This window comes from Podarcis bocagei, assembly GCF_964188305.1.
Source record: "Podarcis bocagei genome assembly, chromosome: 1".
NCBI lineage: Eukaryota > Metazoa > Chordata > Lepidosauria > Squamata > Lacertidae > Podarcis > Podarcis bocagei.
The window spans coordinates 103,568,173-103,594,678 of record NC_138125.1 but is presented as its reverse complement, the minus strand read 5'-3'; the positions used below and the strand labels follow the sequence as shown (position 1 = coordinate 103,594,678).

Genomic DNA, 26,506 nt, shown 5'->3' with positions numbered 1-26,506 from the left:
ATTTTTTATATTAAAAAAAATGTCTTATGGAATGTATCACTTTCTTAGATCTTGTAGACATGCTGTGGAAACTATAACACAAAATATGAGTTACTTACAATAACTAATTTTAATCCCATCTGCTAAGTATGACAACATTAGCATTTCCACTTAATTAAAAACACCCTTAAAGCAGCAATGTTTTAATCACTCCATTTTATTTACTCTCCTCTGGTGTCACTTATAATTGTAACTTTTTATTTTTTTAATAATGAGGGGTTTTTTTCTTCCTCTGTGCATCACACAAAAAAGTGCTGTCGATAATTAGCAGTCTTCTGTTATTACTAGACTCAGGTGTCACAACTGTGTCTCATCCTCATTACAGTAAAAAATTTCACCTATCAGATTCATTATTGCCAGATAATGCAACTGAGAGACTTAGCAGGCCCTCCAGAAAAGTAATTCAGCCAAGCAAAATTATCAGCTAATTATATTTAGAATCAGAAGCCCAACAACTATTTGCAGATAAATTGTATGAATTGAAGGGAATAGATCTGAATATTAAGATTCATAGATTTAGCAGATGATTTCTTAATTGGAATATAAAGGTCATTTTAACAATGGGACTCTGTTGTTTCGCTGGGGATATTCAGGAATCAAAACTGAGGAATAGCTGCAGTTGCAAAGGTTTGAACTTAGCGCAGAAGAAGCTTGAAGCAGGTCTGGGCAATCTCTGGCCCTCCTGCTGCTCTTGGAACGCCAGCTTCCATCACACCCAGCCAGCAGGCCCAATGGTCAGGGATGTTGGCAGTTGAAGGCCAGCAATAGCTCATGGGCCACAGATTTCCTTATCCTAGGTAGAGAAACAAGTTAGGTCATTGCCACACTCCACAGATCTACTTCTGTACCTATGGGGCCCCTATCTGTATAATGTGCAAGCCAGGTTACTGAATGTGGGGTTACATAACTTCCCTCATAGCATATACGAGGGATCTGCATTTTGAGCCTGTTTCCAGGTGCAGATCGCCTTTCATTGGGCTCAACCTATATATTTTAAAAATGGATTTGGTTTTTTAAAAAGCTGCATTTTGTGCTACCCATTGTGGCCCGTTCTTCCCGAACCCTCTCGGAGTATATTGGCATGGCGTATTTATCTTTGCATCAGTATGTAAGGTCATTTTCAAATAAAAGGATTAATTCCAAATCCTACATTATTTTTTTATCTGTCAAATTACATAAATACTGAATCCTGGTTTTACTAATTTGTGAGACGGACAGAGTCCTTGAGAAGGACTCTTCCTACACAGTGTTTTAAAGGTGACTCTTTAAACTGCAGCTTGGCCTGATGTTCTCTTTCAGGGAAAGAGATCAATTTGAAAATCACTTGCTTTTACATAATTTCATGATCTGAGGTATATCGCTAAAATCTCCACAGTGCTTTTTTTTTGGGGGGGGGAGCAGCAATGAAAGTTTCCTTTGAAAATCTCTGCTCTTTGAGAGTTATGACCCAACAGTAATTTAATGATCAAAAATATAACCATCTTCTCGGCTTTTAGTAAGTATTTGCCTTTAAATAAGGAGTATGATTCACGAGGATGTGTGTGGAGACCTGCTTTGAAGGATTCCCAGTGATTCAATTAGGACCCTTGTTTCCAATTACACCATACATATTGCATGGTCATGTTCGCAGGCAGCGTTGAGGGCTGGTGCAGGAGGGAGGAGAAATGGGAAGTCTGGGTATTCCTCTCATGTCCCCATTAAATCCTTCCCCCTCATTTGTTGCAAGGTAGCCATAATCCTAAATTTCTGCCCATTGCATTTGGTGATGTTGTATTGGAAGTTGTTTGTCCTTAAGAGTTTGGTTGTGGTGTACATCTTGAATTCAAAAAGAAAGCCCTACCAGCTAAATTATAGTCAGCTGGGGAAACAAAGCACACATCAATAAAGTGAATATTGACATGGCCTTCCTCTTTCACAAAGGGGAGGTGAATGCTGAAGTTAGAAAAGAAAAGACATTTGGGTGCCAATTAAAAGAATTTCAGAAAATAAACTTTTTTTTTTTTTAAGTAGTTTTCAATTTCACTGCAGAATTTCCAACCGACAGATTTTACAGCTTTATCTTTAAAGTTTACTGTATGTCTGATGATTGGCCATTACACGAGGGGGCAGGGGGGCAGAAAAGCTAAAGCACTTGTAACTCAGTGCATAACTGCATGGAAAGATTAACAAAAATGCTTTGCTGCAACGCTCTAGCATTGTTTTTGCGTTTGCCTGCTGAAGCCATGAAGTTGCAAATTGTGTCTTAAGCGTGCCACTCTGCAAATCGCTTAATAAATAAATAAATAAATAACCCCAAGACAAAGGAGTGCTTGGATAACGCATTTGTAAGTAAAGGTTAGGTTATAATTAGTAATTAAAAGTATATAGGCATACACATATAGCTAATCTATTATGGGTTCAATCTATTATGCATTGCCAGACGGCCTTACGCAGTGTTTGCAGACAGTCACTGAATTTATTCACATAAAGATCATGGCGGCGGCAAAGAGGTAGAAACCTACGCCATGCCAAGTGAGCACTTGAACTAGAGCTTTCTAGGCTGAAATTGTAACTCCACTAGCCAGTGTGTTGTAGTGGTTAAGAGCAGTAGACTCGTAATCTGGTGAACCGGGTTCGATTCCCTGCTCCTCCACATGCAGCTGCTGGGTGACCTTGGGCTAGTCACACTTCTCTGACGTCTCTCAGCCTCACTCACTTCTCAGAGTGTTTGTTGTGGGGGAGGAAGGGAAAGGAGAATGTTAGCCGCTTTGAGATTCCTTAAAGGGAGTGAAAGGTGGGATATCAAATCCAAACTCTTCTTCTACCTGGGAGAAATCCCGATTGAATTTGGCAGGGCTTAGGGTTACAGCTCAGTCAGTTTCCTGCTCTCAGCAGAAGCAGGTAGCACCCAAACCACTTTTTAAAACATTCTCGGTGTTTAAACATGGGGAGTCCAGGAGGAGCAGGCCTGGCCCTATCATTAGGTAAAGCGAGAGCATCACCTCAGACAGCAGATGCCGAGGAGCTTGGAACAGAGTTGTGTGCGTCACCCAGCCTGCCCTGAGCCTTCCAAGCTAAGCAGTTTTACTCGGGTATGGTAAAGGATGCTTTCTATCGCCTGTGCTTTCAACCCTCAGTTGTGTTAGTGCGCATGGATCGCCCTGTCACTGGGCCACAACTACTGGCTGCATTCCAGTACACTGTTACATGCAATGATGTCTCAGGACTCAGCTATGACAGCTGCAAATAAAATGTTTTAAGTGTGCTTTAAGTGCAATATACAATGTGACACTAGATGGCGATGGTGAGCCTTATGGAGAATTCAATGTATTTTTAAAAACACTTTTTTTAAAAAAAAAACCAAAACATTTTAGGAACGTTTTTTATATGAGTGCAGATTCCACCTCAATGATTCTAAAGAAACTTAGATGTGTATAACCGGCTGCTGGATTGCACTGATGGTTCTTTCAAACCAGTTCCTTCATATTTGTGTTTGACAGCATTTTGGGAAAGAAAGAAAGAAAGAAAGAAAGAAAGAAAGAAAGAGAAAGAAGGAGTATTGTGGGTTCCCCACGTCCCCCCAGTCACAGTCTGCTGATTATGAAAACGTGTTGAGCAGTATCTTTTTTTTTTTTTAAAGGAGAGCTGTGTTTTGATTTATTCAGTGAACAAAACATATGCTTGCTGTTCTGTTCTATGTAATTCATGTGATCAATAAAATTATCTTTTAAAAAGAGCAACTTTGGCATTTAGGGAGATTACACTGATGTACAGGGAATACGATTGTTGCAGCCAACTTCTGTGCTGTTGGCCCAAAATACGCTTTGGGGCTCAAAAATGTAATAATGGTACATAATCTGCATTACCTTCACTTTTTTTTTCCCTTCCCCAGGATAGAAGCTGTGCACTGTGGCTGCTATCCACTCTGTCCCAAAGCTTTGGTCTATCCAGAAATATTTCCAGGTAGTTTCCTATTTCTGCATTTTTTCTTCTGTGGTTTTAATTTATAATTAATTCTAAAATGCAAAGTTTGAGAATAAACTTAAGCAAGAGCAATTGTTTATTTGGCAAGCTACCATGTTAGCGCTGAGGAATTTTTTTAATGTGTTTTAATACATTAGACGAAGTTTATATTTACCATCTGTTCTTTCAAGATAACACAAAAGCAAGTTTTGAAATAGCATTCTTCATTGTTAGCATACACAGTCTATAGTGATAGATTTTATTAAAAAGGTCGCTTCGGAAGCGATAGCTTGCAGATTTTTTTTTTTTTTTAAGATGACATACAGAGAGAAAAATTTAGGCCTGAAAAATCACACCAAATTATTTAAACAATTTAATACTTAATAATATGCAACCCTGCTACAGGATACACACTAATGTAGTACCAGTCCTTTGAAAAATCTCATCACTAAATGTCTCACATATGCATTGTGTTACATTAGAATAATGTATTTTAATCACCCAAAGGAGATGTCTAAACAGCACAACTACACAGTCTTATTTAGCATTAAACATCCTTGTGAGCTGAGGTAACCTTATAAAATCATGCTTAAATAATGTAAAACACGAGGCGGCACAGAGCAATATGCATTTTTAATTAGTAAAGTGACTAATATCGAGTGTGTGCTTTGAGGTTTTTGTTTCATTAAAAATGTATCTGTTTTTCCTGCAGCTGAATATCTGTATTCTACACCTGAACAGCTTTTTAAAAGGCTTCAGAATTTATGCAAGAGACCAGACATTGTAAGGAAACATCTCTATAAGGTATTTATTCTGAATAGGTATTCCAAGGTATTGTTGTGTATTGAAGAGTACAGACCAAAAAGAAAAAAAAGGCCCCCCTCCCCTTCCTTCTAAAAAGGAGAGAAAACCAGAAAACATTTAATTAACATCCTAATGTTTAAAGGAAACATGCTAGGGAGGGATATTAGTTGTTACACTAACAAGGATTAATTACACTAGATGCCAGTTGTATTAACCTAGGGTCTTATGAAATACGTGCGCTTAATGCATGCTACATGCTTTTTTAATTTATTGTTTTCTAAAATGACTGTCCTCCATGTTTGAACCCAAGAGGCTTATAAAAATGAACCTGGATTAATTTAATTCATTAGTATAAAAGGAAAGTGGAAGAGGGATCCTACAATTATACTAATGAGGATCAGCTTACCTCCCTATCTTAATTTAATCTCCACTGGTGTGTTCAGGTGACTGACCAGGTGAGTACCACATCTCTTCTCCTTCTCTTTTAAGGCTGTTTTGTTACATTTCAAAGAAAACCCTTTACAACACCAGTACGCAAAGAAGAGAATCACATGGCACGGTTCCTGCTCCAAAGAACAGCTACCCGAATCCCCACTTTCTCTCTCTCCTGGAAACATCTAGCAAGGCCGAATGCATTGTGCAAGGATGTCATAGCATTCTGAGTTTTCCCGCTCCCAAAAATGATAGCCAGTGAAGGGTAACAAGAGCAGGAATGCTCATCATGCAATTGTGGCAGGCCACATGCTTCAGGTCACCAGATTTTGGGGCGTGGGGTGTGAGGAGAGAATCAGAAGAAGTGTGGATTGTGCAAAAAGGTGTAGGCTTAGGGAAAAGCCCAGGCTCAGTGGCGGAGTCCTGGTTCATGCCCTAGTATCTCCAGGTAGGGCTCTGTCTGATGCCATGAACAGGTGCTGCCAGTCAATATAAGCCACACTGAACTAGATGACCATTTGGTGTGGCTCAGTATAGGGCGGCTTCCTATGTTCTTCCAAAGTGAAGAGATGTGCTGGAATTCAGTGTTGTGCTAAGTGGGGTGTATTTGTGGAGAACGAGGTTCACTTATGCCATAGGACTTTCTCCCCCCCTCTTCCCCCAACCTCCCAAAGCAGATTTAGGGGAGTCAAGGAGGATAAAGGGGGGGATCGAGTCCTTTTGTGTAAGTGGTTGAATCCTGTCTTGTGGGCATCTGTAATTATCTGTTATTATTGGGGCTCCCAACCCTGAAATATTCTTATGGACTCTTACTTTGTGGACCTTATGAACCTTACAAACTTTGCTTTGCCTTGACCCATTTCAATTTTCGACCTCAGCTGCTTCAACCTGTGATTTTGCTTTTTCAGTTGCCTTTGAAAACTGGGCAGAGGTGGCTGGAATTCCACAATTGTTTTGCACTGGTATTGGGGGGAAAGGAGTCATTGCATTGACTCCTTGTGTCTGGATTATGTCTCAGAAGTGTTTGAGTGTAATTTGGGGTGCCAGTCTTAATGTCTAAATTTCAGAACGGCCCGAGTCCTGTAGAGGCTGCTTCCTTCCCCACATCCAATCACAAATCTTAATATAGCCCTTTCTTAATAGTGGTGGCCAACTTTGAATGACAAGGCCATGTAAAGCTGCATTCTTGGCAGCTGCACCGCAGATGAGAAATCTCATTCTCCAAAGTCTGCTGAAACCCGAGCATCTGCTGAGTGCAATATAAGGGCTTTTTAGTGTTGCTGTTTGGTAGGTTGATGTTAACCAACTGGAGAGAGCATCTGAATTTTCATGAGCCTCCATGTCAATATTTTCTACTAATTCCATGTTTTTAAATGGAAGTTGTTGCCTGGCTTCAGCCTTTGAAAGGGGTGGAAATAAATTTCAGCAAATATAGATGCAGTTCACAGTAAGGTTCTCTTCCACATGTTTCATTATTCTAAGTGGATACTGTGCATGGTATTGGCCTAATGAGGCTGTCATTCATTTGGAAGGTGCCTGCATTGGAAAACTTCCCTATGGCTCACACCTTCCTATGTGCTTGCAAAGGTCCCATTCATTTCGGTGGGGTGTGGGCAGGAGAACTTCCCAGTGGCTTTCACCACTTCCACTCGTGCAGGAGAATGTCATGGCACACTATACCCTGAAAAAGCAGGTGGTACCCTCGTTCCAGGATGCCAGTATCAAGTAACTGATATTTGTAACAATGCTAATAAATGCATTCCTGACAATACAACTGGAGGCACATTCCCAAATTATGTTGTCTGGGATAAGGGAGTGATATAATGCCTGCTCCCTACCCCAGAAGTATCCCTGCCTACGTTTTCTGTACTTCCTTTCCCAATGCAGCAAATCTGTGCAAGAGAATTAGATGACTCCACTCTCTCCATGTGCAGTTTCCTCTTGTGACCTAAAAGTGGACATTTACATAAGGACAGACCGAAAGATAATGTTGTTTCTGCAGGAAATGGTTAAACTTCAAGAGAAAAAAAGAGGAGAGAACCAAAAATGCAATTTAACACCCAATTTCAAGCTCATTATCTTTCATTGTCTATTAACTTGGCAATGGTTCAGAAGGTAGCTCATAATAGTTTAAAATGCTGACTGAACACTTCCACTGCTCAGCATTACTTCTTGAGTCAATACTATTGCATAGCTACACACGGAGGCTTCAAAGAGAGAAAAACAATCCTTAAATTTTTACCTTGACATTCGCTCTTTCTTCGAGTTCAGCTAAATAGCTTTTGCTGCCATGCAAGGGCTTGCCCTTTTGTCGTGGCTGTGGTTTTGCGGCTTCAGTGTGCAAGAGAGACTGTGTGTGTGTGTGTGTGCTAAAATGCAACATGGGCAGGACCAATGTAGATGCTTGAAAGGGGGTAGGATTTCCAAAATGTAGCTCAGGAGTAAGAGATGTGCATTATACAAGCCCTGCTCAGTAAAATGCTTCGTTTGCTTCAAGTGTCTCCTTCGGAGAACGTGCTCCTTGCTGAATTATTTATAAGTAGAGTTACCGCCACAGACATGGAGTAGTTTATCACATCACTTTGGGCAGCATGTTAATAACTCCAGCTGAATGCAAGTTTTAATTGCTCGTTGTGCAGTGGCAGTGGTGAATGGTGCTGGATAGGGCAAGGAGAATACTGTCAGAAGGGTCAACTTTAACCCCTGACTAAGAGCTTAGCTATGGGAAAGAAATGTACTCGCTTCTTGAACTCTGTTAATGCGGGATCATACTGTAGAAGGTATATAGATTTGTTCCTTGTGTTCTTTGCCATTCCAGTGTCTTTTATCATACCTAAGGCTACCAATTGTTTGTCTCATTCTTGGTCATTTTTTAAAAGTAACCAAGAAATGAAACTATTGTGGGACTATGATGGTAAGTTGTCCCCTATGCAGATACTTTTGTTTATCCATTAGCTTGTTTTACAGTGTTAATTGTAACAGGTGCACTTGAACAAGAACATAAGAGCCCTGTTCAGACGTTACAATTAAAAGTGTGCCCCACTGCTGTTCTTATCACCCACTGCAAGTTGGGAGGCAACCTTCTGAAGTGGAGAATCTCCTATATAGTCGTACCTTGGTTCTCAAACGGAATCCGTTCTGGAAGTCCATTTGACTTCCAAAACAATCAGAAACCAAGGCACGGCTGCCGATTGGAGGCTCCTGCAGCCAATTGGAAGCCGCGGAAGCTGTGTCAGATATTTGGCTTCCAAAAATAGTTTGCAAACTGTAAGATTCACTTGTGGGTTTGCGGCGTTGGGGAGCCAAAACGTTCAAGAACTAAACTGTTCAAAAACCAAGGTACGACGGTATTTGTTGAGGCTTCCTGTGCATTTTAGTTTTTTTCAGGATTCTAAAATATGCAGGAAGCCTCCAGAACATGGAAGACACCCCCCCACACACACACTGCAGAAGATGGATGGAAATGCCAATAGGAGAGCATCTCTTGTGGTTGTTCAGTTTCCGACTGCAACCTCTGAAGCAGGCTAAGGTGCCTTTGCATTCCGTAAACGGCAACAATCCCAAATGGTTGGATTTAAAGAAGTGTGACTGGAACTCTGCTTGATCAGTGTGGGTCTTTGTCTCTTCCTCCACTGCACCCCCCCCCCACCTGAGATTGGGGAGATCCTCAGAGATAGCATAGGATAGGGAAGCTGGCAGAATTGCAAGGGAGGGCTGCCTTGCATAAGCAAAAGTGATCTCCTGCTTGTGCAAAACAAGCCATATATCATAATAATGTTATGAGTTTTGTAAGGATTGGGATGAATGCCTAAGCCCCCTTATAATTCTTAGAATAGCCAGGCTAACTTTGTGGTGAGGTGATAGCAGAGGTGGTGGACCATTAAGCTGAACAAAGGAGGGGGCTCTGTGTGAGATGGCAAATGGGTGAGCCCTCTCCCTCAACTCACGGGTAGTTAGAAGGACAAAGGCAGAATTGAGAACAAAGATGTCAGCAAGAAGCTATTAGTATAAAAGTGGCAGGCTGGGAAGCCAGAGAGCCAGAGTGATGTTTGATGTCTATTTGAATCCAAGGCTGCAGCTACAGCTCCCATCATCCCTGACAATTGGCCATGCTGGCTGAGGCTGCTGGGAGATGGAGTCCCCCAACATTTGGAGGGCCACAAGTTCCCAATCCCTGCCCTCTGCCCAAGGCTTTATAGCCTTATCTCGTTATCTAACCCACCCATCCAAATTCCATTGTTCTACTCTCAGGGATGTAACTTTCCTCCTGGACAGCTGTCCCAGAGGTATCGTATATATCCTGTTTTTCTTTTTGCTTCTGTTTTTAGACAGCAGGAAGAAAGAACACCTATTTTTAGTGTTGACTAAGGTGAACAAAGTATGAAATACTCTTGTTTGCACTTCAAGTACTGTAGTCATATTTTATCCTGCCGATATAAAGTGGGCAGAATCATTCCAAATCTCTCTCCACTCGCCTGCTCTGACCCACTCTTACACACCCATTTCTTGACCAATCCTTTCTCATACACATGTAATATACCCACATATTCCCCTTGCAGTCTAACATCCTTGCCCCCGCACTAATCATCTTCAAATGGCCAGATCTCTCAGGTGCTGCTCTTTGCCTTGTGTCCAGGGTCATAGTTCAGTCTTCAGGGCGTTGCATCTGATGAAGTCATACTTAAAGTAGACCCATTTAAATCAATAGACTCAGCTTAGCCGTGAGTAACAAAGTCCCTTGATTTCTGTGGGTCTGCTCAGCATGACTTAGTTGAATACAACCCCAGGTATTCTGCTAATTTGCTTGCCATAATTTGAATTATAAGTAAAAACTGGGGGAGGGGGTATTTGAATCACAGTACAAAGTGCCCCTCGCTTGGCCAGGTCCCAAAACATTGCAGTTTGAGGATACCTTGTTTCTTCTTATTCTTAAAACACACAAACACACACACACACAAAACCACAAAAAACACTTTTACAGTGATTAGTCATTTAGAGATCAAAATGGAGCAACATTCTGGTAAACAAAACCTGAATATCAAATAAGAGTGTTGAATTCTTTTATACTCCTTGGTCATCGGGGGGAAAAACTGGTGTGCTTTCTTGCTGCTGTTTTAAAACGAAACAACAGCAGCAACAGGACATATAAAATATGAATTTTTCTTGCCTTCTCTCTGTGTGCGCGCTTTTGCTGCAAGCTTATTAATAATATAATCTAAAACAGTCAAATGCATTACTGCATTAGTTTGTCAATTATATGCAGTGCCTGTGCCAACTTATAAAGTTAGAGGCAAAAAGGGAGGCAGAATTATGCTTGCTACAAAAAGGCAATCAACTTAAGCAATAAGGCACAAAAGCGTGTAGGGTGGGTAAGCCTTAGGTGCATTGTTCGCTACAAAGTGAAGCCAAGTATTACTAGATGTTGATGTCTATCAGAACACAGAGCTCCGAGCATGTTGTGCATGATTTAGTGGCAGTAAAATCCAAAAGCAACACCCTTTCCCCTAAAAGCACACATGTTCATAACCTCTGCGCTCTAAATCCAACAAAATAGGTAAAATGATACCTTTTATTGGATTCACTTCTGTTGGCAAAAGGCTATGCAAACTTTCTCTTGTGAACATTTCAGTGTATGACTGAAAATGAGCACAATAAAAGTTAACACTTTTTACTCCTTGAGTCAGTTGCCTTTTCCGTGGCAGGGTTTTGTTGTTGTTGTGTTTTTAAAATAGCATTGAATATAATTTGGGATATAGTTTCCCTAGGATACCACAAAGGCAGAGAAACAAAATGGTAATTGTAAGAGCTAAATTCACTACTGTAAGACTAAATCCTTAAGCTCCTATCTCCATGATAGGTAGCCAAAGTGTGTGTGTGTATACACATGTAGATATCTATGCAAGTAGATAAATAGGTACCGCTCCGGCGGGAAGGTAAACGGCGTTTCCGTGTGCTGCTCTGGTTCGCCAGAAGCGGCTTAGTCATGCTGGCCATATGACCCGGAAGCTGTCTACGGACAAAAGCCGGCTCCCTCGGCCTATAGAGTGAGATGAGCGCGCAACCCCACGACTGGACCTAATGGTCAGGGGTCCCCCCCCCCCCATATGTGTGTGTGTGTGTGTTTATATATCCCCAAAAGTTTTCAAGTTCAGTTCAAGTGGATTAAATAAATTCAATTATTTGATCTAACACATCTGTCTTCGTCAGTCTTTCTTAACCATGACTTTGTGTTAATCATAGCATCCTTCTTAATGTTTGTATTTCATTGCCAGCTTTTGCTGAAAGTTTCTTGGAGTTCATTACTGCATTTGCATGGACAGGTTTTCTGGGCTTGGATGAACTCATCCAAAACATCTAAAGTCCCCTAAGTATGACTTTGAGATGAATGCACCACTGACAGGGTGATATTATGTACACCACCTCTGTGCGCCACCCGTGTGCTGTTTCCCAACCTCACAACATACGTTATTTCCTAGAGTCCATGCTTTATATTCTGTGCTTCGGTATGAAATGGTAGAGAAGCATCAAAGGATAAATACCTGGAAATCAGACATGCTTATAGTCTGATATGGGATCTCCTGGACACACATTCAAATTGTTTAATTTTTTCTGTATCTAAGTTTTGGCATGTCCTGATACATATCTTGTAACCGTCCTTCATACACTTCTTAATGATCTTCTACCAAACGAGGCTTTTGAGTAATTGAAGTAGCAGGTTGAAGACTTTATCATTTCCCCACTTCCCATACATTTATTGATAGAAAGACTACATAATCCTTATGTGGGCCTGCAGAGGTGAGGGGATGAGAAAAGGACACAGCATGCTTCCTTGAGAGCATAGCAGGACAAATATCCTCTTTCTCACAGTTCTGTTGGACCAGATAGTATGTTGAGGGTGGTGCTGAAGTGGAAAATGGTAACGCCTTCAAGCTGCTTTAGCCCCTAGAGAAAGAAGGTTGAAGGCCCCACCCTCAATGTGGGTTCCTCTGAAATTCTTCAGAAGAAAACTTCATTCTGCAGTCAGCAGATCTGGAATGTCAGACAAACATCCTTGAGAGACAGCTTGTCAATCCCTCTTGGCAGTATGCTGCTGTGGGGGAGACCTTTGGAGGCAATCTGGAACACATGCTCAGCTTATGTAGAGCAAGTGGGAGACCCACCTGGCTTCACATCTCCAATGTCTAGACAGATTGTGCATCCTGGAACTTGTCCAGGAAACCACAACGCCAGTGCACAGAAGATTGTGATAGCCGTGCAGATTCTTTGGCAGAGAAACTGGTATGGCAAGCTTTACCTGGGGGATATAATGTCTGTTGCTGGTGGGATGTCTTCATCAAGTTCATGGTGTAATAGGTGAACAATATATGGTGATTTCTGCTTATAATAATTAGTAGCTGCCCTGTGCCCAGCATTGCTTTCGAATTCTAAGAAATCCCCAAATCAGTGCAGTTTTGAAAGGTTCAGTCTGCCATCTTGATTCAAAATGACATCCAGTTGTATTCATAGACAGAAACCTCCGGAATAATCATGCAAAATTTGGTTTAAATCAGTGCATTAAAAACAACAACTGCAGTCCACCATCTTGTTTCATAATGACAACCAATATTATCCAGACTTAGGCAAAAAACGTGCTCCTTTATCTCAGGAACCATCATGCAAAATTTGGTTACAATACCTTAAGAGAGGTCAGAGTTCATAGAGAACAGATGAGCCAGTTTCTAAAACATAAAGTAGATTTATTTATTAATACCCCACCTTTCTTCCATCATGGCAATGTCCTTAGGGTTGCCAAGCAGTCTCCCATTCAGGCCCTCACCAGGCCCAGACCTGTGTCACACCCTTCTGGCCTTGGAAAAATGTGAGTCTGAAAGAGATAACAACAAAAGTGTAGCCCAGTATAGTGGCACCTGTACTTATTAAGGCACATTGCAAATAATCATAGTAAGCAGGTACCCCAGCTGTCAAAACACATGCACCCTTCACCCTTTGTGCCTTTGTTTTTCAGTTGTAGCTTTTATCTATCTATTGGGTGATTTGTGCTATAGAGGGACAACCACCACCATAGCTTGATCTCACTTGGTTGCCCCTTCTGTTCTCCCTCCTCCCCCCTTCCCCAAGAAGAAGCAATTCATAGTCTAGGAAACCCCTAGCCTAGATAAATATTTTGTGGAAGGAAACCAATGCAAGGAGGCAGAGCAGCCCAACCACATGCTTAGAGTAGGAAGTACGAGGCCAAAATCTAGAATGAGATGGATGAATCCTCAAGGGCTGGTAGCAGAGACTGAGTGCGGAAGGGGAGCAGGCTCCAAATGATGATCTACAAAATTTTCTGTGAGGTTTCAGATTGTTTGGGTGTGCAATCTTGGGATTGCTTTTCATCAGGTTAGTTTTAAATCCCTGGTGTGCTGCTAATTCTTGTTTTCATCCGTAAGCCACCTTAACAACCGTCCGGGGGAAAGACAGGGTATAAATAAAAATATAATGAATAATAATATTCCAGCTCACAGGGACCAATATGAAAAGGAAACTCTGGTCGGAGCATAAAGTTACGCGAAAGGTGCAGCCGGGAGCAGGGCCTCCTTACAGAGTGACAAAACCTTCAGTTATAAAAGCAAGGACATCTTACTTTCTATTACAAAACTATATTGGGAATACAAGCTTCCAGCATTCTTTAGGGAGGGAATTAAAACTGGCTGATGAGTTAGAAATGTTTGAGAAAGGGCATCTGAGCGCATAGGGAAATAGGCGAAGAGCCGAGTCTTTTGAGCCCATGGAACATGGCAGGATGGGGAGGAAGAAATAAAACAGTTTTTACAAGGGATGATCGTTTAATTTTACAAAAGGGATGCTGACAGTAGATTGCAAAAGTCACTGGTGACCTCTTTCCTACTGTTTAATTCAGCCGATCTGTGGCATGCATGCTCCCCCCCCCCGCCCCCGCCCCAAAGAAGGATGGCTTTGTTGCCAGACTCTTCCTCCCAAATGGGAGTACTAAGTTGTGCAACAGAATAGGCAGAGGGTGAAAGTACGACCTCTCCGCATACAATGAAAATTTCACCATGGGTCATATTTGTGTTGTAATATATCACAAAGAGCAGGTGATGATATTAAAGCAATCTCCCACTTCCCACCATTTCCCTTGCATCTTAGCACTTGAATTTTCACTGTCCTGTCCGTGAGTGGTTACTGCTTCCTAATGCTTATACAAACTGCCTGGCTTTGTTGCCCAAGTTAAATAGTTTTTCAGTAGCTTTCTCACTGGTCAGTTACAACTCGCCAGTGGGATGTGTATCAGTTTTAAAAAGAAAATAAAAACTGCATTTAAGTCACCTTTCGGTTATATTCCTAGGACCCCCATGCGGCAGTGGTTGCTCATTTGCCCAGAAGCAGGAGGTGTGGTTGTGTGTGAGAACACATGTGGGTATGATTTGGAGGAGCGTAAAGTAAATCCCTCCTGCATGTAAATATTGCAAAGGAAACATGGGGATAAGCATGCATAAATCCATAGGATATACTGTAACTTAGGGCAAATATTCATGTCTGACCCAGGGCCAAACTGGTGGCATAGGGCGGGGGGGGGGGACTGGCATCCCCAGGCCCCCTGTTCGCTTGCCTTGCTGCCAACCTGGGCCTGCAGAAGTCTTTCATGGAGAACAGTGCTGCTACACATGAGGCCAAAAAATGAGGTCCTTTCTTAGAGGGAGGCCTTCTGGGCAGAGTGATTACCTAAGTTTTAAGATGCCACAGCAAAGTGTCACAGGCATTCTCCTTCAACCAACTCACCAGAATGTTTTGCTCTAAAGAGTGGCCGACCCCAATCTGCAACTTCTTCAGAGGAAGGAGGAGAGATAGACAGCACTGCTGACATAGCAGCAGAAAAAGTAAGCAGGGGAGAGGGAGCGGGGTGAGTGAAGTGAGGCCGTATGGTGGCAAAGAGCAGCAGCCAGCAGGAGGAGATGATGGGGTGATGACAACCTGGAGAGAAAAGACAAGTGGGGGCACCAGTGCAGACTCTTGATCAAACCTTGGTTTAGCCCTACCTTAGTTACTTGGGTTTCAGGGATACATGGCAGGCAGCTTCATGGTTCCTGCTAATAGATTGCAGGTGGAGCCAAGTGTGCAGTGCCCTGGGACTCCAAAATTGTGCTGGCACCCCTACTCCCAACATCATAATCATTGCTTAATGCAGCTCTGTAGGCGTGGGACCAAGTGAGATTTGGTCCATGACAAGAGCAAGGGAGGGTGGGGGGTTAAACCTTCCTCCCTTATGCCATTTCTCCTACTTAAAAAAAAGCTGCTATAAGCTGTGAAATGGAAAACCCAACGGGTACCCATTTATCTCCCATCTGCAGCTAATAGCAGCTTAATAGGGGTTAATTTAAATTGTGGGAGCAGAAAGGGGTAAACTACACCGTGGGCCCCTAATCCATATTGATCTCCCCTGCCCCACCTTCCCTGCAGCTGCTTTTAGGGGGAAAAGGGGATGTCAGGAATTCTGATCACAGAACTCCCACATTGCATCCTGATTGGTCCTTGGCCTGCCTATCAGAATGGGCGCTTGCCTAGCAGTGGTTGAGCCACCAAATTGATTTATAGGAATCAGCAATTCCCAGAACACCAGGCTCATGACACTGTAGCACAGTGGACCAAGGTATGGTTGCTGCCAAATCAACTCCCCCCCCTTTTTTTTTTAAAGGAAGATTGGGGAACTTATTTTGGCACAGTAGTAAGGTACTGTAATGGCTGCTTTTTCCTATTGAGCTGTCACATCCTATAATGGAATAAAACATCTGGCATTCCTAAGGTGAGGTTATTTCGGAACAGTGAATGAAACCGATAGGGTATGCTGAGAACACAAACAAAATTCCTTTAAGAGTTTTGTTTTTAAATGGGAATGATCAATGCAGTTCACTGAACAAACATCAGTAACACATCACTTCTCCAGCCCTGGAGTCAGATGCAAACCTTCATTTGTGGCGGTGGTGGGGTGGAATGTGTCTTTCTGAGTATCTGGCCCCATTTTAGCCTGCCCGTAATTATTTAATGGTGCACGTTTCAAGAAGGTCCAAATGAAGTTGTGCTAAAAAACCTCATGACAGTGTCATATTTTAGAGCAAAATGTTTGCATATGTCCTGCTGTTCAACTTGAGCAATGCTTTGCCTGTGGCTGCAAGCCTGGAGGACTGGGAATCTTTTGCAGAGAGAAGGGGTGGGAGGGGAGAGCGGGGGAAGACAAGGTAATGAAATAATCAGGCATGCTCTTAAAAGCTTTCGCTGTCTCAGGTGGAAGCCTCCTAAGTGTGGCGGCCCTCCGTGCCTGATGTCAGGTAAGCTGTTTGCGGCAGAAAGCTCCTGTTTACAAAAGTCATTCTAACCTGGGATTGAGTCTCTAATACTTTGATCCAATCAGAGGGCAGGATTTTCTGACCCTGGTTTTCCAGCAGTATTTATACTATCCATGCGATTTCAGGATAAAAAAAAAATCCCCAAAGTGAAGACAATTGCACATATTAATCAAGCATCTGACATAGGATTTCTTTTTGCTCCCGCTTCGGCAGCAGGAGAAAACCCTTTCCCCCTTGATTGTTGTGTTCACATAATTTCTCTCTCTCTCCCTCCCTCTTTCTCTCCCTCTCTCCCTCTCTCTTGTCCCCCCCCCCTTTCTTCCTTTTCTTCCTAGGGAAAGATGTCTCAGTTTTCTTGGGCAGCGCTCCGTGGTAAATTCAGGTCTCTGCTCGAAACAGAACCCCAGGAAGATTTGTGACAGATGGGGCTAAGTCACAAACTTGCAGCCTAAGGCAAAATCTGTAGAACTTTCCAGAGTGTGCCCATATTTACCTGATCAGAGAGAAAAGAAAATCTGCAGAGGAAGCTCAGCCGGGCTGCTTGTCATAGCTGACACAGAGCCATCTGCCACAAACCTGTGGCGGCTTCAGATCTCCAATCCCTGCCACCACCCCGACTCAAATTAAATACAGATTCCGAGAGACGTTACGATGGTTACACATGTCCTCGGCATCACATGCAGGAGACTGTTCAACAACAGAAAAAATAAAACGGGGGGAAAAATGTGGCCTGTTGTATAACTGCACTCATGTATCCCATATGTGGTGCCACATTGAATTTCCGGTTGAATATGTTTTTATCCTTTGTACTGGATGACATGGTGCCTGAATTCTTTCTTTTTTGTCGACGTGATGGCAGCCAAGATCGCAGCTTCAAACGCTCACTTCTTGGCTGGCTTTCTACCTAGGTTGCCAGGTTATCATTGGAGCCTCATTGTGTCCTCCGAGGGCCACAGGGTCTGAAAGGAGGACCAGGATTCTCCTGGACTAATTGGGAAGGCCTCTGTGAATTGTTCAGAGGTAAAGGGCTGCTTTTACACACACACACACACACACACACACACACACACTCATCTCATCTCTCCCCACCCCCCACCCCCTTTTGCAAATTAATGACTCTGTGGCACAGGGGTTTTTAAGCGAAGGTATTAATAAGAGGTCTGGCAGGTATTCCCATGATTCACAGAGCTACATTTGCATTTAATTAATCTTAAAGGAAGCTGCAAGATAAACAGCTGTAATTCAAACTAGCATGGGAAATATGCTGTGTGGTACCATCTATCCGATAAAATGAAAGGTGAGACACTTGCTTTATTTCTCTCAAGGTTGAAGAACAAACAGATAGATGCCAAAACGGTTCCAACAAGAATAATAAAAACTACAGTTATTTTCAACGTTGCTGCCTCATTCTTTTTAAGTGTTGGATGGGGGGGGGGAGGAGGGGAGAACTTTGCATCCAACTTACAAATAGAAGCTTTTCAAGATAAATCGATTACTATTCTAACAGTCAAGCGGCTGCATTTGTTGATGTTAAATGTTTTGAAGATTCAGATAGTACGGCGCATTTTTAATAAATTGGCCGCTGCATTTTTTAATTAGCACATCTCATTCATGTATAAGTGTGTACATCTATCTGTATGTTTATCGCCGCACACATTCTTGTATCGGAGTCAATGAATACAGTAGGGGATTTATCCGATGTGCCAGAATCTGTTTTGCAAATGATAATGAAATCTTAACTACAAGTCCCTCAACATTTCAGCTGTGTTCCTGGGCTGGAGGCACAGGTGAGGTACTGGAAATGCTAGAAGAAACTGCCGTTCCTTGGGGCAAATCCACAGCAATCCTCTGAAGCACACTCAGTGCACATTAAAAGCCCATGGCTCCCCCCACCCCCAAGAATCCTGAGATCCATAGTTTGGTGAAGATGCTGGGGATTGTAGCTCTGTCATGGGTAAACTACAGTTCCCAGGATTCTTTGGTGGAAGTCATGTGCTTTAAATGCACACTGTAGGTCTGTCCACAGTTTTTTAACTGGCAGGCTGTTTTTTAGGTTCCCTACCTGGTGGTTGCTCGGTCCCTGCTCCTGCCAACATAGCAGTTCGAAAGCACGTCAAAGTGCAAGTAGGTAAATACGTACCGCTCCGGCGGGAAGGTAAACGCCGTTTCCGTGCACTGCTCTGGTTTGCCAGAAGTGGCTTAGTCATGCTGGACACATGACCCGGAAGCTGTACGCCAGCTCCCTCAGCCAATAAAGCAAGATGAGCGCCGCAACCCCAGAGTCGGTCACGACTGGACCTAATGGTCAGGGGTCCCTATACCTTTACCTTTTACCTGGTGGTTAGACAGTGCTCCCTATCCTGGGAAGCACCGGTCAGCAAACATTCTTCTTTATATTCCACTTTCCTTTGTGCCCTTTAATTCACAACAGAACGTGCTGACAAATTTTGCCTCTACCCTAAAACTGTGTTGTGTGCTTCCCCCCCTTTTTTTAAACCCTGAGCCTTGCAACTTACGAAGCAGCGTTTAATCTGTTTATAAAAGTTAAGGGTGTCAGATATTACAGCGGTACCTCGCGTTAAGTACTTAATTCGTTCCGGAGGTCCATTCTTAACCTGAAACTGTTCTTAACCTGAGGTACCACTTTAGCTAATGGGGCCTCCTGGCGCGCCGGCGGAGCACGATTTCTGTTCTCATCCTGAAGCAAAGTTCTTAACCCGAGGTAATATTTCTGGGTTAGCGGAGTCTTTAACCTGAAGTGTATGTAACCTGAAGTGTATATAACCCGAGGTACCACTGTACAGCAAAACGAGTTAACTGCAAACATTCCTGTGTTCCATATAGGCTTAGAGAGTCCATCGCAGTGTAAACGTAATTTCACAATGATACAAAGAACCGCAACTGCCATTTGCTTTCTTTAGTTGTGACTTACCTGGGGTTTGTAGGCTAAAATTGGTCTCTCCTTTATATAGTGGGGTGGAGCAAAGCAGCTGTGAACTCCTCTCTGAAAACCCATACATTTGCACAGTCACTGTATGCCATAGCTCTGATTCCTGCTGTGCCCTTTCCAGCTCACTATGGGGGCAACACCTCAGTAAAGCATTGAAATGACAGTTTATAAATGGCTCAGGTCAAGGGGAAAGAGTAGCCTCCACTGGACACCTTCCACTGATAATGACACTATCTAATAGGTAAGTGTGGCAATTGCGCAGCCATATTCCATTCAGCACTTGCAATTATGATGCTGCTGCTGTATCAGTGCCCGCCTCAAAACTTCAGAGCTCATAGGCATCCTTGCACCTCTCCTTTCTAAGGCCAATGCTTTTGCAGATTTTAAAAATAAAGCACATCAAAGTGCAAGTAGATAAATAGGTACTGCTCCGGCGGGAAGGTAAATGGCGTTTCCGTGCGCTGCTCTGGTTCGCCAGAAGCGGCTTAGTCATGCTGGCCTCATGACCCAGAAGCTGTACGCCAGCTCCCTCGGCCAGTAAAGTGAGATGAGTGCCGCAACCCCAGAGTCGCCCGCAACTGGACCTAATGGTCAGGGGTCCTTTTACCCACCGTATTTTTTGCTCTATAAGACACACTTTTCCCCTCCTAAAAAGGAGCTCTTATGGAGCGAATGCAGGCGGGAGGCTGCTCAGCACTCCCTCTAAAGAGGCGTGTGGAGCGGGTGTGTACAGCTCTTGGGGGCTTTTCCCCGAGGAGGGAGAAGGGCTGCCCTTCTCCCTCCTTGGGGAAAAGCCCCCAAGAGCCGCACACACACTCTTTAAAGGGAGCGCGGCTCTTGGAGGAGCCTTAGCCACGCGCAGCCTCTCCCGGGCAGCAGGATGAAGGCTCCCCTTGCCCGGGAGAGGCTGCACACGGCTAAGTCAGAAGCCAGGACAGCCAGCGGGATCACTGCGCAGAGATCCCGCTGGCTTCTGGGATTCAGAATATTTTTTTTCTTGTTTTCCGCTTTCAAAAACTAGGTGCGTTTTATGATCTGATGTGTCTTATAGAGTGAAAAATACGGTAGTTTAGATGCTAGTTCCTGCTTTGCATATCCTATCCTCTTGTCGTGGTGCTATTTCCCCTGCTGCATGGCGGGACCAGCCCTAATTTGTGGGAAAGCAAGGAAAGGTTCACTTTCCTGACAACCAAATGCTGAGCTAAGGGGTGGAGAGAGAGAAACGCTGCATTTTTACAAGAACAGTGCAAAAAGAAAAGGGGGGGGGAAGGCACCTGGATCTTGCATGGCGATGGAATAACCAACTGGACGAATTCCCTGAAAGGTCTTTGGGACACAATTTCTCCAGCCATGCTTTGGAATGTCACAAAGAAAATTAAGTTGAAAGAGCTCCAAAAAAGAAGGATTTCCAAGCTGAACTATTTCCTACATTGGTTTTCTTCCCCTTTCTCTCCTGCATTTTTTAAAAATGAAATGAACCTGCTTTTTTATATTGATTGTTTTATTATTGTGATTCATATTTGCATTTTATTGATTTTAATGTGTAAGCCGCCCACAGGACATAGTTAATTGGGCGATATATAAATGCCAAAATAAATAAATAAGCAAGGAGGCAACATTGTAGTTAGTTTCGCTTTTGCTCATTTTGTTTCTCATGTAGTAGATCAGTCAGTGCTGTAATAATAGGGATGCAAACTCCCCAGGAATATTGAAACTGAATGTTTCTCATTAACATCATTCCTTGGATATTTATTTCTATGGATTTCAACTCCCCCCCACCCCCCGCACCAGAGAAAAAGTTTGTCCCATTGTGCAATCTTTCAGTTTTTAGACACTTAACATGTTTCTTTAAATGTTGCAGTTTTGAACCGCACCTTAATTTAAAACAGAATGAAACAGAAAGGGAATACATTATTGCAAAACAAGAGCTAGTAAACAGCAAGCCTGTGATAGATGGAATTCGTTTTACTAAAATATTTTAAATGCTTTAACATGGTAATCCGGACATTATCTTGAAATGAAATTTTTTGCCTCTTTGAGTTATGAACCTTTGCAAATAAGGTTTTATAATAGGAAAACTGTCAGCGCTTTAATTATAGGGTAATAAATAGCAATTCTGTATTAACTTCTGATATTTTCTTCCACTCTTTGAGCATGTGCCCAGCTATTGTTGGAAACTGATAATCACATACTGTACAACATCTTGCATTTCCAGCACACCCTTTATGGAAGCAGCTCGTTGCATCCTCCATGGAAAGAAAATTGAGGGATCTTCTTCAGAAAAAGGCATGTCGGTAGCTGTACAAACCAGCTTTGCATTTTAATGTCAAAATCATCGTCAGAGCCCAAGTTCTGACTCTTGCCAGGGGAGACATTCCCTAGGCAAGGAGGATGCCAAGTCCAAAATCTTTGCTCCAGCTTAAAAAGCCAGCCTAACTTAACATTTGGTTAAGTTGGAAGAGATGGAGTCATAACATTGCAACTCAAGGAGGCATAAATGTTATCCAAAAGCATTTCTAATGAGGAGGAGGGAGTGGAATTTTAACAAGGAGCATTAAACCCTGGAAGAGCCCCTTTTATTGCTGAAGAGCTGCTTGGGCTGTGAGGAATGAGAGTCTGGGCCAGCCAAAAGGATGTGAGTGGGGGGCGGAGAAGGAAATCAAGGTTAAACGAGGCCAGGACGGTTTTACAGGGTTATAATGAAAGCGAGAACAATGAGGCAGAGGTTCAGAGAACCAGTTGTGGTGGCTAAGCATTACATCAGGGAGGGAAGACTCAGGCAGAAAGCCTAAAGAGTGTTTACTAGCAAGCAAGCCCCGTTGAACACAGCAGGGCTTCCGCAGAAACATAACCAGACTGAAGGATCTTTGAATATGACCAGGAAGAGCTGCGGTGAGTTTGAAGAAAGGAGGAGAAAGCCTACCAGAGGAACGAAAACCCTGACCTCTTATGGCATTCAAAATTAAAGCAGCCTTAAATAAAATAAATCTATCTGTAAGTGTAATGCATTTTGATTCTGCCTTTCCTGCAAAGAACTCAGGATATCATACATCTTCTCTTCCATCAAATTCTTAGAGCAGCAGCCTTCTGAAGTAGGTTTGGCTGAGAGATGGTGGCTGTGGATTTGAGGCCAAAATATCGGGAGACTACCAGTTTGGCAAAGGCTGTTCTACCCACTGCTCTGCGTTTCTCCAAATATATTGACATGTGTTTGCTCTTTTGTTCATAGGCTTGCTCTGTGCAATTTTCGTTATCTTCTAGGTTCACAGTCTGGGTAGAAATGTATGAGGGGTTTCAAAAGAGAGTTCTTGCCCCATAGCACTGCCCTTGCTTTTTCTGCATTCTTCCCTCCTCTGATACACATTTTTCGTTTCACACTTTACCAGGCTGATAAGTCAGGCACAAAGCAAACCACTTTGCAAGAGCTCAGCTTCTCATCCCACCCATTGAAATAAGCAAGAGAAGAGTTGCAGAGAAGCAGCAACCAAGGTCAGTTCAGAAGGCAGCGTTCAGAAGGGTTCAGGCTGAATAGTAGTCTGTTTAGCATGAAAATGTCATGATGAAACATCTTCCTGAGTTGTGCCTAGGCACCTGAAATATGGAAGAGAAATGTCTTAAGTAAAGAACATGTTAAAAGTGGCCGCTCATAACACCTGGGTAGATATTTCCAAATGAAGGTACATTTTGACATTCCAGGCTTTCAGTATGGATTGGGCAGTGATAAATGAGGAATCTAGGTGGAACAACTTGACACACCCTTACCTTTCCGAAACAGTACCTAAGAGTCCACCAGTGCATCCCATTCTCAGTGAAGTTTGATCAGCGTTTTCTTCTTTAATGCAGTTGGGTCTGTTGGTGAACAAAGCCAGCAATTGGCTTCTCCATAGGAAGGAAGTGGAAAGAGGCCTCTGTGCCTTCAATAAGAGTGCAGTATTTACCCCCTGCAAATATTACCAGGCAGCTCTATAGAGACATGGCTTCATTCAGTGGTGGCTGCAAGCCCAATATCCCCGTGTGAGGGTTTTGTGGTGTGTGTATTTTAACTTTGTGGGGTAGCTGGCACTGCACGATGGGAAAGAAGAATGAATGTTGGGAATTGCGCAGGTTCCAACCTCTTTCGGTTCTTTCTCCATCATCCCTTTTGTGGGTTGTTACATTTTTATTTCATTCTTCCTCCAAGAAATCTGAGCAACGTAGATTGATTTGATTACTTACTTACATTTATGCCTCACCTTTCTTCTGCCCTGGGCCCAAAGACATTGCTCCCCCATTTAGCTTCAGCCAAGTGGTGCCCCCCATGCTGTCAGATGGGGCCAGGCCTACTGTGTATTTCTCTGCTTGCACATGCACTAGTTTCAAAAATTGGTCTGGTCCAGAAAGGTAAGTGAAGTGGTTTTACAGGCTCTGCAATGGTTTCATTCTGGTTGCTTATGTATTTATTACATACAATTGTGTCTTTGCTTGTATTCATTTACACCCCACTTTTCAGCCCATGGTGGCTCGCAAGCACCATAAAAAGCAATATGCAGTTGACAAAAACAATGACCAAAAACTGAATTAAAAGGATTTTAAAGGATTTATTTTTTGTAAGGTTGCAAAAGAAGATGAAATATGGAGTCACTGCTCTGTTAAAACAGTCTGCAATCTTTGCTTAGGGTGGCCACTTGCAGAGAGAGAGAGAGAGAGAGAGAGAGAGAGAGAGAGAGAGAGAGAGAGAGAGAGAGAGATGACAAAAGAGGATCAGAATTGCATAAAAATGGACAGATACTGTTTCATATGTACAGTATAGGTCGACATTTAGTACCTATGACCATCATTTGAAAAAGAAATTCAGTACTTCTTACCATAGCATGTATGTACCGCTCAGTCTGCCGTCCAGTCTTCAAGGTTCTCTCTCACCTTCTCTTGTTCTGGTCCTTTACCTTTAAGCCAGACTTGAACTGGACAGCCTTTCAAATAGAGGACAGTTAAATGGATGAGATATAGCTACACCATTCTCGCCACAAGCAAAAGTGGCACTTGAAAGCAAAACTTTCCAATCGAACAGAAAGAGCAAGAGGTGGTGGGGAAGGAAGAGAAATGGAAGAGGATGCACCTATGAGCAGCCAGGATACTTACACGTTTATGTTTCTGGCTCAAGCCAGTTTAGCCCTTGCCTGGCCCAGGAGAGAGGGGGCAGGCGAAGGCTGGGAAGGTGATGGGGGCAGAGTCCCTGCTTCGTGCAAGGCTGGTTGTTGCTAACAAAAGCCAGAGAGAGAGCAGCAGCAGCAGCAGCAGCAGCAGCCTCTTCTCTCTCTCTCTCTCTCTCTCTCTCTCTCTCTCTCTCTCTCTCTCTGTGTGTGTGTGTGTGCGCGCGCGCGCACGTGTGCAGAGCAGAGCTCTTGGGGGAGGCTGGGCTAGCTAGCGTGTGCTCGTGTGTTGTTGCTCGCAGCTATGTTCTCTGGCTTTCACATCCACTTGGCTTTTTACACTGGAAGGATCCCCAGCACTCTGATATTAGGCCAGGAAAATAGAAGGAGCAATAAAAAAAATAAAATAGAGGGTTTTCGGGGGGTTTTAAGAGAAGGGAAGGAAGGAGGGGGCTTTTAATGAATTGGCTTGAGTTAAAGCACTTAATTTTCAGCTTAAAATGCTTGAGGATGGGTAATGATTTGAGGGAGGGTGGGATGTTTGTTTGAGGTGGGCCTTTTTGCTAGTCTCTCCCCGTCTTGTGAGCACATTGCAAATGGGCCTCCTACACACCAAAGTGTGCAGCTGTGCTTCAATTTCCCCCAGTATCCAGCTACCCTCAAACGCTATCGTAATGCATATTGCATTTGCAGGATCCAAAGGAACATGGAAGGGATTTCTCTCTCCATCTCTTTACTCTGCATTGTTTTCTCTCCTTTTGCATTGCTTATCAGACAGCACATGGCGCATGTTCACCTTTAGTCTCTGTAATGGACAAATACATCCCTCCACCCACTCCAAAAAAAGGGTGGAGAATTTTTTTCCTTTCCCTTTGTAACAACTGGCAAGTTTATCTCTCTGCCCTTCTTTCACAAGGCCTAAACTTCCTTCCACAAGAAAGCTCAAGGCTAGGCTGACTTCAAGACAAGCTGCTAGACTCTTCTGCTAGGACTCAGCTAGACTGCTAAAGAAAAGGCGTTTCATATGTGTTGTATATGCAATATAACATTGTGACACCAGATGGCGCTGTGAAGCCCTGTCTTTCCCTACCGGATTTCCCTCTATGGGTTTGCAACGTGTTTAACTGAATTGCTTCTTTGACGTGTCTAGATCCAGCCCTAGTGTCAGCCCAAGAAGTAAAAGTGACAATACCTCTGAGCATATGTACAATGTCTTCAGTTTGCTATGAACGTGGAAGCAGTAGCTGCTTTTGCAAATCTCAGTGTTGGAGCACCCAGGTCAGGACAGAATGGGATAACTTTTCCTAAATCTGATCACTTCTGGTGTTTGAGATTAAGCCTTTAGGGTTGAGAACTGTTTTAGCCTGATCCTCTGTCTTGGAAGAGAAGATTGTTCTGCAGAAATCAGAAGGGGTATATTATTATTATTATTATTATTATTATTATTATTATTATTATTATTATTATTATTATTATTATTATTATTATTATTATTATTTACAAAGTATGAAGCAAAAGTGACCTAATAATATCTTCAAACTAGCTGTTTAGAGGCACAGGAGTCTTGCCCTCCTTGTCATCTGGTGACCTTCCACACCAGTAGTCACTTGTCTCTTACACCCTTCTATCTGGGCACTTTCAGGTTTATTGACTATTCATTCTGGGGATTAGATGATGTTGGCTATTTAATGAACATTCATGCTTGCAGAGAGACTAGATGATGCATCAAAGCAAGCATTGTCCCACACTTTCCAGTGTATTTTATCTGTCACTTCCCTTATCACAAAAAGTCTGGTCTTTTAGCAAAGGGGGTTTGTTGCAGAAGAACTCCTAGTCAGCTTTAACTTCGCAACTTAAATTTGCCT

The 26,506-nt window shown here is 42.9% G+C and overlaps 1 protein-coding gene and 1 long non-coding RNA gene across 16 annotated transcripts in view; one reads left to right on the top strand and one right to left on the bottom strand.

The window, feature by feature from the left end:
- GTDC1 (glycosyltransferase like domain containing 1) overlaps window positions 1-26,506 on the top strand; it is a 246,325-nt gene that overhangs the window by 205,517 nt on the left and 14,302 nt on the right. For 6 of the 15 annotated variants that reach the window (XM_081167711.1, XM_081167721.1, XM_081167722.1 and 3 more), the window contains 2 exons: window positions 3,911-3,981; window positions 4,694-16,919. In XM_081167711.1, coding sequence (XP_081023837.1) covers window positions 3,911-3,981; window positions 4,694-4,878 — 256 coding nt within the window. In that variant the 3' untranslated portion in view covers window positions 4,879-16,919. Of the gene's footprint in view, window positions 1-3,910; window positions 3,982-4,693; window positions 17,957-21,727; window positions 23,100-26,506 lie in introns of those variants that run through there. The other 9 variants (XM_081167716.1, XM_081167715.1, XM_081167718.1 and 6 more) reach the window with 5 other exon arrangements.
- Window positions 12,118-24,789, bottom strand: LOC308572208. Its single transcript, XR_014001642.1, has 4 exons — window positions 24,357-24,789; window positions 23,275-23,361; window positions 12,973-13,081; window positions 12,118-12,246 (listed from the first exon to the last, which is right to left on the bottom strand). It is a non-coding gene; the product is annotated as an uncharacterized lncRNA (long non-coding RNA).